Source organism: Macrotis lagotis, chromosome 4 (genome assembly GCF_037893015.1).
Source record: "Macrotis lagotis isolate mMagLag1 chromosome 4, bilby.v1.9.chrom.fasta, whole genome shotgun sequence".
Lineage (NCBI taxonomy): Eukaryota > Metazoa > Chordata > Mammalia > Peramelemorphia > Peramelidae > Macrotis > Macrotis lagotis.
The window spans coordinates 21,041,239-21,058,635 of NC_133661.1; the positions used below are offsets into that span (position 1 = coordinate 21,041,239).

The following is a 17,397-nucleotide window of genomic DNA, read 5'->3' on the forward strand; positions in this document are numbered from 1 at the left end:
ATTATTCATTAGCAAATGTGCTTTAACAAGTAGGGTAGGTGCTGAGTTTGGAACCAGAGGTCAAATCTCACTTGAATCACTTACCCCCTTTGAGTGATCTTGGACAAGCATATTAAAAACATCACTTTTCTGGCCTCAGACTCTTCATTTCTTAAATGAAGGAATTAGACTAGACAAAGTCCCTCCTAACCTTCATCTACCATCCTAGGACCCTATGGAAATGGCTAAAATGATGGGTGTAAATTAGGATAGAATTATGTGGCAGCCTTCTTTAGGTGAGCAGAATTGAGGAGTGGGTTGGTGTTTGATGCTGGGGAGGAGAATATCATCCAATTTAGATTAGGAATTAGAAGAGTCAGTCTAATTACCCATGAGACAATGGATCCATTTAATCTCTCCAGGTCTCTCTTTAAAGAGAGAGGGTTGGCCCCCAGGGCCCCTGAGCTCTAGAGTAGGTGATGCCTAACCTAAGGTTCCTTCCTTAAATGTTAGGTTTATTTTCAGATTAGCAAGATTCAAAGCTCTGCTTCTTCTCCACGAGGTGGCATCACAGAGCTATAGATTATGCATCTCAAAATGGACAGCTCCAAAACCAACCCATTGGGATGCCCATGACGCTGGTCTATTCTTCTCTCCCTGTTGGCAAAGTCAAGGATGAGTTCTAACCAAACTACATGATATAAACAAAAACAAACAAAAGCAAAGCCCTGGAACATCTTCGTTTGCTCTTTGCTCCTATATTGTGTCCAATGTATGAAATACAATCTAGACATGCCCTAAGGATTGCTGGGAATGCAATGATTTCTTGACTTTTCTCAGGATGTAAATGATAGCATATTTCAGAGTAAAGGACCTACATAAATCGATTACCTCATAGACCAAAAAAAATCAATAAATCAAATCAATAAATCAAACAAACTTCCAGCACTTAAATGTTCACTATAGGCTGGGTCAGGCCTGGGCTACCAATCAATGAAAATAAAAAAATTCTTACTCTCTAGGACTTACAAAATAGAGAGAGAACCCCAATTAATCAATCAACAAACATTGCTGAAAATGCTTTGCTAGATGCTCATCAACTGAGGAACGTCAGTCTGAACAAGATATAGTTTATGATTGTGATAGAATAGAATTACGCAGTAAGAAATGATGAGGTGGTTTTTCAGAAAAACTTGACAAAATCTTTATGAACTGATGCAAAGTGAAGTGAGGAGAACAAGGAGATCATTGTACACAGTAACAGAAATATTGTAATGATAATCAATTGTGAAAGACTTAGCTACTCTGATCAATACAATGACCCAAGATAATTTTAAAGGACTCATGATGAAAATACTAGAGACCTGATGAACTCTGAGTGTAAACTAAAAGTTTTTTTATTTTTTTAGATGATATGGAATATTTTACATGATCTTATATATGTATAATTGGTATAGCTTGCTTTTTTGGTGGGTAGGGGCGGGTTAAGAAGGCGAGAATCTGGAACTCAAATTTTTAAAACTAAAGAATGCTAAAAATAATAAATTTGAAGACAAAAAAAAGATTCCCCCCCCCCCCAGTAGTTTCAGATTCAAAGGCCTTGATTTTTAACAACCATGTTTAGGGTCTTACAGTCCTATCACATTTGATAGGATTATCTACTGCCATTTTTGATCCTTACCATACTAGCTTTCCTTTCAGGTTTGTGCCCAAAGGCTTTGGAGAGGAGGGGAAAGCCAGGCCAGCCCCTCTTGGCTTATGCCACCTTAACTAGGATGGTGAGTGCCAGCTGGGCTCCAAGGTTGCTTGGTGGCCTCTCACTCCACCCACCCCATGCCAACCCCACTGTGGCATCATTAGCATCTCCTGCCTGGACTTGTTACAGATACTCCCTGTATGTCCCTTTGTTTTGGAGACTGGGCTGTGTACTTAAGGTGTGGAAATAATTGACACTCCTGCTTAGCTTTTAAAAAAAGTCTTTTAGAACCTGGCTCCAACAACCCACCTTTCCAGCCTCACTGGAGGCTGACTCTCCTGTCCAAGCTCTGAGAGTCAGCCAAGAGGCTCTCTCGGTTTCTCCCACGTAGCAGTCTTTTCTCCCATGGCCCTGGCTGCCTATGATGCACTCCCTCCTTCCATCTACCTCTAAGATGCTAGGTGACTGATGGATTGTCCCCAGCTCCTGGGGATTGTTTTCAAAAATAGCTACCTTTTATTGAATCACCTTTACTCTCTTCATCTTTATTCATCTTGCATTTTAGAAGTTGTCTCCCCAGATAGATTGTCTCCCCCTTTCTGGTGGGGGCTGCTTCATTCTTTTTATGTGACCAGAATTAAATAAAATTAAGTCACATAGCTAGCTAGCAAGAAGAGGGGTCAAGATTCAAGCAACAAATCCAATAAGGTTGCTCCCCCCCATCAGTTATTCCAGGTATACAAAGATTTTTCCTAACAACTCTGTGAGATAAGAAAGGCAAGCTATTATTTCCATTTTACAGATGTAGAAACTGAGATCCAAAGATAACAGAATCATTCAGGAAGCAGCAAGCAAGAGAGTATCCCTAGACTCCATCAAATTCTCAAACCCAGTCCTCTTGTCAATGCATCTGTATTATACAGAAGGTCCACAAAGAGTTGAGGATTTCTTAAAGTCTGACAATCGGCTGAAGGTTGGAGGTTCCTTCTTGGCTAAGTATCAGTCTTTGTAGACAAGATGGTAAATACATGAATTCTTTAGTTACTGACAATTAAATGGAATAATCAAGGATTATTCTTTCATTCAGTAAACATTTATGAGGCACTAACTATGAGCTACATAGTGTGCCAAGCTTCAGAGAAACAAAAAGGGATAGAAACGATCACTGGCCTCAAGGCGATTACAATCTTCTGAACCAAAATGCTCAACAATGTTCTGATGGAAGACTAAAATGTTTTTTTAAACTTTTGTATTTGTTAAGGTTCCCCAGAATGGCTTAGAAGCAAAGATAAAGGACACCTTATGGATATATTCCCATTTGCAAATTCCACTCAAATGAGATTCAGTATGTAAAGTGCTTTGAAGATGTTAAACCCTAGAAACACGTCCATTTTTATTTGAACTCCTAAAGTTTTTCTGTATTTTCCATTTTGACCCAATTTCCCCTTCTAATGGTAGCTTCCATCTGCTCTGCATGTATCTTGCCTATAACCTATTGGTGTTCCTATCACTAACCAGGCAAAGAGTTATTGGTGAATGAGTATTTATGAAGAACCCACCATGTGCTTTTTAGACATTGGGAACGCAAAGCAAGACAAAACCCTGCTTCAAAAAGCTTATGTTACAACAGAAGAGAGGAGGTGCAAACAATTATGTTCTCACAAGACACGTACAATTCACATTGGAAGGGAGGGGGAGAAAAAGGACAGAAGGAAGAATGAAGGGAGGGAAAGGAGGAAAATGGGGAGGAAGGAAGAAAGAAAGAGAAAAGAAAAAAGAAATGAAGGTTTCTATAACTCTTAAGAGTTACAACCAGAAACAAAACTAAATGAGTTCTCATTTGTTCTCCTCTTCTAATGTGTTAAAATGGCTGAAATGAGGGAGGGAAGTGGAAAGAGAAAAGGAGAGCAGGGTGGGAGGCGGCCAGGGCAGTGGATGCTTCTCTCTACCTGATTGTCCTTCATGTATTCAATATCACAGCTCAAATTTGCCTACCTGCCATATTTTATATTTCATTTTAAATTACTATTATTATTAATAATAAATTTATTAGATGTAAATGAATAATAATTAATTCAATAAAAATGTGGTAATTCTCCCTGCAGAATATAAACTTCTTGAAGGCAGGAGCTACTTTGTTTGGTCTTCTATTCCCAGAATCTGGTATGCTGCTAATACTTAATAAAGGTTTAATGAGGGGGGACAGGGATCGGTCCCTGGGATTTCATTAATATTGGTAACTACATATGCCAACCCCTTCTACCAGCGTAGGTGGCAGCTTCTCTGCAACTCAGTCTTAAGGACTCATCGAGGACATGGTCAGGATGGGTCTAAGGTTGGTCTTCTAACAGTTAGACTCAAATACACATCTAACATTGGGAGCTTTCCCAAGGGTCTCGAGTGACCAGCGTGGACCTTAGAGCAGATTAGAATTAGGAAAAGCAACAAGAACAGTACTGGAGAAGAGGGCTGTGGATGGGGCAATGGTAGTAAGGAGTGGGGCAGATTCACATAACGAGACATCAGAATTAGTAAGCCTGTTCTCAAAAATGTTCCATAGGGATAGTTCTATTCTTTCCATTTCCCTTTTACCCCCATTTAGAGAAACACTTTTGGTCCTTGGTAAGAAACAGCTCACATTCAATAAGAAAGAACCTCAAACAGCAATGTGCTAGAATAATAATTAGTAATAATAACTAACATCTCTATACCCTCACAACAATCCTGTGAAGTATCATTATCACTATTTTACAGGTAAGGAAATGAAGACTTAGAGGTGAAGAGATTAGCCCTGGATCACACTGGGCTCCGAACCAAGATGGTTTAACCCCATTAGATGGTAAGCTCCTTGAGAATAGGGGCTGTGTTTTGGTCTTTTTGAATGAGTACTTAATAAATCTTCTGATCCCTAGTAGATGCTTCTTAAAAGACTAATGACTTGATGATGGCCACTCTTGGCTTGTGGGGCTTTTGAGAAACTGGGTTTAAGAGGGAAGCATCTTCCCTTCCACCAGTGCATGCCTCTGATGTCTTCCTGAACAAAAACTCTCACAAATACAGAGATCCATCATATTTACCTTCATCCATTCCATTAAGTAACTCAGTTAAATCTTCATTTTTGCTGTCAAACTGATGTTCTTTCCACGTTTCACCATTTTCACTCCGGAGAACAATGAGTTCTCTTTCCTTCCCTCTCATTGATCCAAAGTGAGGAATTTCCACTATGACTGGGCTAAGGGAGGGGAAGAAAGGATCTACATTATTTGGATATCAGATTACATTTACAGTGAACTTTTCCTTAAAAAAAAAATCTCATTACTCTATCCTTTTGAAAATTAAAGGTGTCACTGTGGTCGAGAATGATTTCAAAGCTGCCCAAGCCACAGACTCATTTGCTAAGAAAAAAAAGCAAGTTCAAAGCTGGATAACATGCCAACCTGGATAAATGTGTTTTGGAATGTGAAAAGAGAAAGCTGTAGAACAAGTCACAGCTGAGAGAAGAGACTGGCCCATTTTTCACCCATGAAATTATTCACTGACAAGACCTTCAAAGGACACAATCATTTAAGAGAATAATTTGTTTTAAAATATTCCTGATGCTAATATGCTAATATTTATGATCTTGTCCTCAAAAAATGGTCCCGACCCAACACCTGCTCATGCCATCAGCCCTTAATGAGCTTTGTGACTGGTGCTGGGAAGCAGGATGCTGTTTTGATTTTAGTATATGATATGGGAGGAGGCAGCTTCATTCTCCAATTCTCACACATACACACACCCAGCAGTGTGATGTCTGTTCTCTCCAAAAACTCATTGGGTTATTGAGAAGGTCCGCCATAGTGGTTTGGGGATCAGGTCCGTGCGTATGTGACTGTGACCAGAAGAGTGGTAATGACTGCTCATTCCAGGTGTCAGTCCAGCAAAATTAAAAAAAAAAATCAAATTTTAAAATTAGGACAAGCATCAAAAAAAGGGCCGGTGAAAATAAATTGTCATCATAGGCAACTCATGTAGCTGGATTATGCAGCTTTAAGACCATTTAAACAGACAGTATCATTATTTGCCTACAGAGGTTGTACATAGCTTCACCTCTTTTCATAAATGATCTGTAGAATACAATGGTAGAAGTGATGGGGCTAAAGCGGTAAGGATGTAAAAAAGGGCAGCAGCTGATAGAAATCCAGTAACAACAGAGGACCGGATATAAGAGGATTTTGCCCTGAAAGGGGCCTTAAAACCATATAATCCAACCTCTGACTTTACAAGGTGGAGAAAGAAGATATCTCAAGGGGAGATGACCTACCCCAAAATTTGAGGGTCCTCTGATACCAACTATGGTGCCCTCTTCCTACAATACTGCCTTCCCTCTCCTACTAATATCAGGGTTAGTGATTTAGGACTGAAAAGACCTTAGAGGTCGCTCAAGATTCTCTCCTTTTGTAGATGAGAAAACTCAGGTTGGAGAATGTCAATAACATGCATGACTGAGAAAGGATTTAAACTCAGATCAGCCCAATGTTCTCAAACTTAATAACTTTCATTTATTATCAAAGTGGTTCTTTAAGTCAAATCCAGTCATTATTATTTGGGGGGCTTGTTTTTTTTATAGAAATCCCCACCCCCAAATTTTGAGAAGCCTAACCCCAGTCTTTTTTTCTGAGTGTAGATTTGCAAATAAGATCATTTCTCCTAAGGGGGCCAGAAAGTATTTGCTGTATAATTACAAAGGAATGTGCATAACAATGTTCAAAATTCCACAGACTCTTGAGGGATTTTCCATAGTTTTCTCACAGGCCTCAACTGGACATAATCTCAACATCTTAGAAAGTGAGATACAATCTTTGCAGGTTAATATGTCAGATACTGTCTTTAAAAAATTCAGGAGCCCCACAGTTTCCTGTATGAAAATTAACAAGACCTAGAGAGAAGGTATTGAACCAGGGTCTTTGACCAACAGTAAAGCCAAGCACAGATGCTTCTGAGCAGATTTTTTCCATGCAAATGCAAAAGCAAGAAAAAATTTTTTTTTTGCTTAAAAAGAACCCTTTCCCACCCCCTTTAAGCTCTGCAGTGATTAGATAAATGCATTTTGAAATCATGTTTTGGAGAAGTCTAACTGATTTCTATTTAGTTTAAAAATCTGTTTCTCAACTTGTATTAAAAATCACATTATTACTACTATTATTATTATTATTTCCTCATTTTGCCCATCCCCTGTGATGTCCACTACAGAGCCTATTGTTTAGGGAAAAAAAAACCACAACAATAACAAATTTTTCTTTTTGATCATTTGTTTCAAATGTTGATTCAAAGCCTGCAAATACCTTCTCCAACATAGGGCTGAAATTAAAGACTCGTCACTGTGTGTTGAAATGTAGACGATGCAGTTGAAACAGTTCAAATTCAAAACCAAAAATTACAAAAGCACAGAAATTATGAGAGCAGATGCTTGCGGTGAATTTCACATGCCCAGGAAAGCGGAGGAGGGAGCGTCGAGCTATAAGGGAAGTCAAGCCACTATGGTTTTTTGTCTTTCAGTGACACACATCGACTGAAAGCTTTGGAAAAAATCAAAACCAAAACCAAAAAAATCAAAATAAAAATCATGGGTGTGACGAAAATCGAAATTAAGGAAAAAAAATTGTAGACATTCTTGTATCTTGTCTATAAATCGCCTACCCAATAAATTTTGTTCCTTGAGGCCCAAGCTGCAGGATTCGGCTAACCAAGCTCTCACCCTCGTTTACAGGGGGAGGATTGGAGGGAAGGTGCAGTTTACTGAATAACATCCATGCAGCAGGAAGAGAAACGAGAAGGGGAAATTGTAAACAGACAGCTCATCCCGATAGAACCTGCCCGGTTTGCACCAGGGTGCCACTTGAGAGAATGGAGAGAGTGTCGATAGATATTTAGTAGGACCACATCAGAGTGGGCTGCTTCCCCCAATTTTTAATCTCCTAAAAAGGCAACCTGGGTATTTCCACTCTGCCCAGCTGCCAAGTCAGGGCTGGGTTGGCGGTAACTCAAGTTGTTTTGTCTTCCCTTCATATGGAGCTTCTTCGACTCTCTTTGGGTCTACAAACAAGTCCTGGGCAGAGGAGGGATGCACTTGGAGGTTAGTAAAAAGCTTTGGCAAAAAAGCATTACAGAAGCAACCGGCTAGCTTGCTTTCCCATGGTTACACAATTGATCTTTTTTAGCCTATCGCATTATAGGGTATGGCGCTCTTGATTAAGATGCTCAAACTAAGTAGTTCTAATTGTTAACTACTTGAGTTCACAAGGGTAAAGAAAATCAAAGATGGGGTGTGAGTGGCAGAGAGGAGACCGATAAAATGACTCACCCTAAGAATTGTGCCCCCGCAGGCCCCATTTCTACCAGTCTACTGGCTAATCCCTCTCCTTCCACCATGGGGGGTGGGTTGGCCAGTTTATGTCTCTTTACCAGTCGGCAAGTGATGCGAGTGGGAGCCGTACACTTGCGGGGTGGAATGATGATTCTCATCCCATGATGGCGGCTTCCTCTCATGGAGCCCCCTCGGGCATCCACCATAAAACTCACCAGGAACCTGCAGGGAAGAATCACAAGTCAGTTGAAGTCAAGTTGGGAAGATGCTCATTCACCACATCGAATGGGAAAGTAAAAAAGGAAGAATGAAGAACAGGAAATAAACTCTCTCTTAAAGGCTCATGTATAAACTCTTTTATTGAGAGGGTCTCAAATTTAATATGTGCATGCTAATGCTCAAACAACATATAAGTTACTAGTATTATTTTAATTAATAATAACAAAGTAGAGTTTGTTAATAATAGTAAATCATTTTAAAAAAGCAATGTTTATTATTCAAACAAATTTTTCTCAAAACTAAGAATATTAGCTTGAAGTTGAGAAAGGTTTCCAAATGATCCAACCTGGATCATTTGAAACCCTTAGAAACCATAACAGCAATGTTTCTCCAAATCCTATAATTCTTTCTTATCCAACCTCATATCAACTACATGAGGTTAGATGAGAATTATTTCTCGTCTTGTAGACAATGCTACCTAAGGAGTGAGTTAAACAAAGCCACCAGGTCAGGAGATGTTTAGGGAATTTGGAATTCTGACTCTGGTTCTTGTGTTCAGAACAAAAAGGACCCAAGTGTCCTTCCCTCCCTCCCCACCCTGATGAGTGCCTGAGGACAAGGTCTCCCTTCTATATTGTCAAAGCCTCTACAAAGCAATGAATGAGCCCAACATGCACAGGGTCCAAGCCAGGAAGGGGAGAACAGAAACACTGTTTTGCTTCTGATCAGCATGTGGAACTCATGGAGGTTGGTCTAAGCCCATTAAAAGGTACTGGTCAGGGCTAAGAATCGCTAATTAGAGAATTGTTCAAATAGCTAAGATATTTTCAGAGCATGGAATCCATTTCATTTTTTTTCCATTTAAAAAAATGTTTCCAACTTTAAGAGACAAGAGTCTCTTAAAAATACCTTGGATTCTCATTTCTGTCAATTTCCTCTTCTTTAAAGAGAAAGGCTTCTTTTCTAGGAAATGGGCATAGAAAAATAAGTATATCCTTATAAATGCACAAAAAGCAAGAAATTTCATTTTGGCTATTTAGTAGCTGCAAGGCTTTAGATAAGTCACTTCTAACCTCCCTGGGTGTCTCATTGGACTAGATGACCTCTTACATTCCATTTCAGCTCTAAAATTATGATGGCTAAAGCTCTTCTCTGTGCCTCAGTTTCCTCATCTGTAAAATGAGAGGCCAGATGAGATGGTCCCTGAGGATCCCTTTCTGCCCTAAAGCTAAAATGTCTCTCAAATGTCTCTAGAGTAGAGTTTTAAAAGGGATTCAGAATACTACTGGTAAAATCAGGTTGTGATTGAGAAAGATGAGCAAGTAGCCACGAAGGAGCAAATAGCTTTGGGCTAATAGCAAGCTGTTCTGACAAGGACTCTTGTCTGACTACTTCCTAGCTAGAGTTTCCACTGGTGGATTCATGTTTGCCCTTGCAAGGAATGAGCCTCCTGACACGAGAGCCATCTCAGATCTCCATCCAGATCGGCTCAGTGAACATGTTTATGGAATGCCTTCACATCATGGGGGTGGTCAGTGTTGACAGCTAATGATAAAAAGCAACCTGCCCCATTCAACAGATCCATGAAAAGACCCAGGGGTATATATATATATAGAGATATATATCTATATATATATCTATATATATATATGATTATTATTATATGTGATAGATATTTTATTTATGATGTATATTTCTTATCTGAAAATTAGGAATTTTATAATATAAGATACTGATTTATTATGTTAATGTATTCTCTATTGCATCAATGCATTATATATTAGCATTGTTTAATCTTGTAATTATACAAAATTATATGTGATAGATATTTTATTTATGATGTATATTTCTTATCTGAAAATTAGGAATTTTATAATATAAGATACTGATTTATTATGTTAATGTATTCTCTATTGCATCAATGCATTATATATTAGCATTGTTTAGTCTTGTAATTATACAAAATTATATGTGATAAGATATTTTGTAATTTTATACTTCCTTTTGTAAATTAAAAATTTATAATTATGTTAATATATTCCATATTGTTTATTCTTGCATTATACAAATTATTATATGGGCTAGATATTTATGTTGTGTATTTCTTCTCTATAAATGAGGGATTTAAAATATAAAAATAATGCTTCCATATGTTAATATATTCTATATTAATTATATTAATGCATTATCTAGTAATAGATATTAAATTCCCAGCCAAATAGAACACCCTGACCCAATAGTTAAGAAAAAAATAATTTGTCAGATGATTTCAGAACTATATGGGGGGCAGTCTCTATGTTCTTTCCAAGCATCCTGTGCAGTGTTGGAGCTCACCATATGCCATCTATGATTCTGAGGTTTCCAGTTTCATTGTTGCTGATTGACACCTGTTCCCTAACATCCTCGATCTGCTATGGAAATGTGAACTTTGGCTCGGCAACATTTTGAAACAAGAGTGATTCACCCTCACTGCTCACATTCCTCACAAATTATTTTGTTCCCAAGAAAATCTTGTGTACAGGAATTTGAAGGTTCATTAGTACATGTTGTTTTGGAGCATCAGGGACCATAGGAAGTCAATCACAGCACGAATTTGGAAAAAAAAACAAACCTAAAGTTTTACTAACGAGTGAATGGTTCTAGTTTTAAAGACAGCACAAGACAAATGCTGGTGCACTACAGACATCTACACATCTAACTGTGGGGAAAGAGGGTACATCGATTCAAAAGAAAATAACGGAGGATGATTTCACATAAAGGACACAGTTATCACCTTGAATCATACTGGGGAAGTGGAGAGGAACAGCTGCAAAATAATTTAGAAAGCAAATGGGAAAAATTAATATAAGATAATTAGAAGCAAGCAACAGAAAATGTCAATGAGCAAAGGAAAAAAGTAACCATCAGAAAAACAAAACACCAAGATTTCTGGGGGGCCAAGTTCAAGCATGTTCTTTCTGGATGGCCAATGGAGATTTTTTCAATGATTTTCATTGGATTTCAGAACATCTTGCCCAAAGATTCTAAAGCTCAGGAGTTTCTTCACTCCCCGCAGAGAGAGCTGAAGGCAGATTCTCCTTTCTTTGCTGTTACTATGCAGATCTATTGCCTTCAGAAGGAAACATAAAACAACTGGAGAGTAGAGTCGAGGCTGGTTCAGTGAGAAATACACAGCGCAGTGTGGCACTCTGCCTCATGGGGTCCCTGTACCAAGTGCTTCACACTCAGCTCTATCCACAGTTGTCTCCTCTTAGATACGGAAAAAAGCAAGTCTCTGATTTATTGGGCCAGGACTGAGATTAGAAAGCTCATCTGTGCCTTGGCTTGGAGCTCTGAAAGGCATTTCCCCAGAGGCTCAGCCTCTCACGGGATATTAATAATAGCTGGCACATAGGGAGAGGGTGACTTTAAAGTTTCCAAAGTGACATGACTCAGGCAAACACCATGGGAACTATGATTATCTCCTTTAGCAGAGGAAGAAACAATCTCAGAGGTTAAAGTGACTTTCCTGTGGCCATATATAGATCACAAGTCAGAGGCAGAATTCAAACTCAAATCTTCATGAGTCTGTGTACAAGAGTGCCCTATTTGTGTGGCTCATTTGGGATCTCATTTGGGATTTTCTTAGAAGAGATACTGGAGTGGCTGGTCATTTCCTTCTCCAACTCATTTTACAGATGAGGAAACTGAGGCAAACAGAGTGAAGTGATTTGTCCAGGGTCATGCAACTAGTACGTATCTGAGACAAGATTTGAAATCATGAAGATAAATGTTCCTGACTCAAGGACTAGCACCTATCCATTGAGTCACCTGGTTATTCACCCATTCATGATGCCAGGCTATTTCTCTGTTCTAAGACTAGTACTACACAACCTTTCCCACCATGAACCGAAACATGCTTCTATGGGAATAGGCATTGAGATTTCCAATTTAGGAGAGCCAGGAAACCACTTGGTTCCCAGACAGTGAGCATAGGGGCCTCCCTAGCTCCGAATGATTGGCTATGGCTTTCTGGTGGTGTATATGATAAAGTGGGAGTGGGAGAAGGAATTAAGGGCGCATGGTGATTGGCAGGAAGAAGATGTGCTCCAGTCCCCTCCCTGGACAGAGAAGAAATCTGAGATCCAGAGGCATTAAGTGATGGGGAGGGATTTGAACAAAGGACTCTCAAGATTCTTTCCAAAGGGGCTCCTGACCAGGGAGGGAGACAGCATCTAGGGAGCTTGTGGTTGTGAGAAACTGGGTTGAAGAAGGAAGATGGGAAGAGTGGGAAGCAACTGGGCAAACTTCTCCAGTATCTTTGCTGAGAAAACCCCAAATATGGTCATAGAGAGTGAGAAATGACTAAACAACAACAGTTTCAATTCACATGGAAAGGAAAGACTATGGTCTATCTGATTTTCCTGGATGGCAATGAAGCCACTGCTGCCCACTCCCAACCTTCATTCACTGCTTTTTCTACAATCTCCAGATGCTTCGTTTTGTATTGGAGTTTGATATTTGTGAATCCTATCCCATACTAGAAGCTCCTTGAGAGCAGGCACCATGTCTTGGGCAAACTGCATCTCCCTGAGTACTTGCATAGTAGTGTTCTATGCAGAGAAGGCCCTTAAGAGATGATGAAAATGTAACTGAAAGTTCCAAATGGCAAAGCTCCCATTGGTAAACCCATGTTTTCACTGGTGTGATGTTCCCAGATCAGAAAATAATCAATTCAGAGCCAAAAAGGCCAGCTCATTTGAAAAATGGGAAAACGGGTACAGGGAGCATGACTTGCCCAAGGTCATAAGGTACATCAGAAGTCACATTTGAATCTAGGTTCTCTGGTTCCAGTGCCTCTTTCCACCATGAAAATGAGGCCTAGACAAGGGGCAGATAAATTTTAAGTCCAAGATTCAAGATTAAAGAGGCCTCCAGCCTTCTTCCATCCCCAGTCATACCTTCTTATTCTCAGATTTATCAAATGTCTCAGCTAACAAATTATTTTTAATTCTCACTATGTGCTTTGAACTGTTTTTATTCCAGCACAATGTACGTGGATAGTTTTACTTTCTTTGTTTTTAAAATAATAACTAGGGATAAGTGGTGTGATGTAAGGGATGGAGTGTTAGACCCACACGCTTTTGTTTTTACCTCTGTCACTTGCTACCTATATAATCCTGGCAAATCACTTAACCTCTCTGAGATGAGGGAAATTCTTTAAGATTTATCATCTAATTTATCAATAGCATGTGATCACAGATCCTTATACACTGATATTATTGGTTCATATACGTGCATTTGAATGAAGCAGTAAGTTTTAGGCATTCATCAGACAAATAAGGAATTCTTGCTGAGTTGAATGACTTTTGGTTCATAATTGAATATTAATCTTATAAGGGCTAGAACAAAATTAATTTTCAGTTAAATCTCAGGCCTCTTTTTTGAGAAGGCAAGGAATAATAATTAATAATAATAATAATGAAAATCGATGATTACTAATTATTTAAACAATACCACATGTCATTGAAATTGCCCCTTTCATCATTAAAAGCAAACCACAAAACAAAACAGCAAAGCAGATTAACACATTCTTCAGCATTTCATTCTTTTTCTAGATGGATTCTAGTTTGATTTTTCTAGATGGATTCAGAAAATCCAACCCCAAAGTAGTCAATTTGAAGGGTCCTATATTTGCTAATGTTTGCTTCCATCATACCCATCAGTCATGTTGGTAGACTCCTTCCAAAATATTACAAAGTAAAATGGCAGATGGGAAGTTAGTTACAAAACTCTTGCCATCTAGATTCTCAAATGCATAGGAAATTTCAATAGTTTGAGTATGTGTTGTAGGCGCACCTATTTCTGGCCTAAATAGCACATCAAGTCAAATTTACAATAATTAGGGAACAAAAATTCTTTTTTTCCAATTTCACAAGGAAGAAAAAATCACTTTGGTGACTTACCCAGAGTGGATGGGGCTTGAGACAAGGTTAACATTGTCCAGGGTGTCTGCAGCCCAGCTATAATGCCTAAGAGAATCGGAATCGAATTCCCTTGTAAATGTCAGATGCTGAAAAACAAGAAAGGGAGAATACCATTAATGCTCCATCTTCTCAGACACGATCTGCTATTCATTAGGTTAAAATTTTCCACTTTTCCACATAAACCTGGTTTCCTTTTCCCTTTTCCTTTAACTGAGGGGGCAGCTATGAAGTCTAAGGTCATTAAAGATGACAGGTGAGGCAGATAGACAAATATTTCTATGGAATACTTTATTTTCTGTGAAAAAAGGTAGTTCCATCTCTATAGACTGTACATTTACTCATGAGTACATATGTCGTCTCTCCCAAAAGAACACTCCACCTTCTATAAGAAGTCTTCCCCCATCACCCCTCTTGATATTCCCTCTGTAGATTTAATCTTCATCTCTCTTGGAGGAATGCAACTGTCTACACGCTTTCTCCCCCACTAGTCTTTGAGTTTCTCGAGAGAACACCCTGACTTTTGTCTCTCTCTTTACAAGCCCAGCCCTTAGCATACAGGAGTCATTTAAAAAGCATTTACTGCTTTGATCAGGAGAAGGAATGTTTCCTTTTATCTTTGTATTTCCTGAGCCCAGGATAATCCCAGGTGTATAATAAATTAATAAATGCTTAGTTAACTGACAGATTTTTCTTCTACCCCGGAAGGGGGGAGGAGTTAATAATTCCCAACCCCAATTTTATAATATCCCAGAGCAAAAAAAATGTTCTCTCTTCAAGAAAAAGTGACTTACATTTCACAATGAAATCTATAGTATAGAATACTGTTTCTGGCTCTCCAAGCAAAAGTGACTTTCCTTTCACAAAACCTTTCCTGAGGAGATGGCTACTTGATCTGGGAGATCAAATAATAACAGACTGAAAAAAATCACTTCTCTGGGAAAAAACCGTCTTCAGGTGAAGAGCTGTTTTTATTTTGCTTTTATTTTTTGCCACTCCTATTCATTCTGCCACCTGGAAAGTTTATTCTAAGATCCACAACTCCTGGATAGGATTAGTGATTGAGTCCAGGAGATTTAAAAAATATAACTAAGAAATAAATTGTTGAAACTTGTTTTATGCATGTAACCAGATAAAAAAGAATATATATACATATATATATATATGTATGTATATATATATACATATATATGTATAAAATTATTTCTACAACCCCAACATCATTACAATCTCTAGATGCACCAATTCAGCAATATAAATAAGCTGCTTTAGAAATAAGTCACTTCAGGGTAGCTAGGTGGCACAGTGGATAGAGCATGGGCCTTGGAGTCAGGAGTACCTGGGTTCAAATCCGACCTCAGACATTTAATAATTACCTAGCTGTGTGACCTTGGGCAAGCCACTTAACCCCACTGCCTTGCAAAAACTTTAAAAAAAAAAAGAAAGAAGTCATTTCAGAAATGTCCCAAATTCTATCTAGGGATAACAGATGGACACAGCTTCCAGTGTGTGCCTATTATCTGGAAGACCCAAGGGAGTTTGCTAACCTTTGAAGAATGGTGAAAAGGTCTCTCATTAGAATGTGACATTAGGTGGATTTTAATCAAGTCTGGGCACCTTTGCAAAGATTTAGGAATTCTTTGTATTTGAGCTTCAAAGTAATTTTATCACAAGGAATACATTTTTTAAAAATTTAATCAATAAATAATATTACCTCACCTTAGCAACTACAGTAAATTATTTACCTTAGAAACTTAGGAGTCACACCTGGCAATCATTAATTATTGAAACAATCAATTATATCACACAAAAAAGGGATCAGGACAGTCATACAATATTTATCAAAAAGCCAATGTGCCAGCACTGAGGCTGGTTTGTACTTCCTGATTCCCCTAATTTCTTTTTTTTTTAGGTTTTTGCAAGGCAAATGGGGTTAAGTGACTGGTCCAAGGTCACACAGCTAGGTAATTATTAAGTAACTGAGGCCACATTTGAATTCAGGTCCTCTTGACTCCAGGTCCAATGCTCTATCCATTGGACAACCAGCTGCCTCTCTGTGAGGTTCTTTAAAGAGGATAATTTAAGCAAACTGGTAAACTTAAATTGCTCTTAGCCAACTGAAGCTAAGATCATTCTTCCAGAATCACTTTTTCCTCGTGTATACACATATCACAGGACTTGTCATATGGTGTTCAGCTGCATCTGTCTCTTTAAGACCATATTGTCCATGGAGTTTCCTTGTAAGAAATACTGGAGTGATTGGCCATTTCCTTCTCCAGCTTATTTTATAGTTGAGGAAACTGAGGCAAACAGGGTAGAGTGACTTGCCCAGGGATACAGAGTCAGGAAATGTCTGAGGTCAGATAATGAAATCAGGGAGAAGACCAGTCTTCCTGACTCCTCCAGGCTCAACACATCCACTGAGCCATCTAGCTGCCTCTCTGGTTTACAGTAAGTGCTTAATACTTGCTTACTGAATGACTGACATATATATTTCACTATGGACCTGTCTATGGTTTCCATCAGAGCTACAGGTGAGTGGAATTATCAAAACAACCCATCGGAGAATATCAATGTTGCTAGGCTAGTGTTTATATCCAAAGCCTGAAACCTGAGATCTTTACAGATGATTCAGAGAGAACTGTGGAAGTGAGAAATGTTGGACAAGTATCAGCCACTCTGTGTGGCTTCTCTGCCTGAATACTTTATAACCTGCATTTCTTCCAGTTTGGATCTGGAAGAAAAAAAATTTTTTAGGAAAGTATTTGGTGTTTGGTCAATATGTTGGTATGGTAACTGGCCAGCAAAGGTTCAAGTCTTGCCTCTAAAATAGATTGCCCATATGATTTTAGGAAATCTTTTCTAGGATCACAGATTTAGACTGGATACTTTAGAACCACCTAGTTCAATAAAATAATCTAAAATATGAGGAAACTGAGTCCCAGAGAGATGTGGGACACAACAAAGCCAGTATCTGAGGTTGCTATTGTATAATCTGGAATCTGGACTTCTCCATATCAGTGAACTAACAGGATCAGTCCAAAGACCCCCAGGTCAAATGGCTCACTATCAGAAACTGATAAGATTTTCCAAATGAAGAAGAGGCATTTCGATCTGCTTCACTGCTGCCCTCTAAGGACCAAAGGACTCTTCTTTCCAATTTGTAGTTGAAACCTACCCATTAGAATGGCAGC

General features: G+C 38.7%; 1 protein-coding gene across 18 annotated transcripts in view; it reads right to left on the reverse strand.

Annotated features, from left to right (window-relative positions):
- The window catches only part of ANK3 (ankyrin 3), a 702,796-nt gene that overhangs the window by 62,485 nt on the left and 622,914 nt on the right, over nt 1–17,397 (reverse strand). For all 18 annotated transcript variants that reach the window (XM_074232298.1, XM_074232306.1, XM_074232303.1 and 15 more), the window contains 3 exons: nt 14,186–14,292; nt 8,019–8,243; nt 4,753–4,907 (listed from right to left, as the gene is read on the reverse strand). In XM_074232298.1, the coding sequence (XP_074088399.1) occupies nt 4,753–4,907; nt 8,019–8,243; nt 14,186–14,292 (487 nt within the window). The remainder of the gene's footprint in view (nt 1–4,752; nt 4,908–8,018; nt 8,244–14,185; nt 14,293–17,397) is intronic.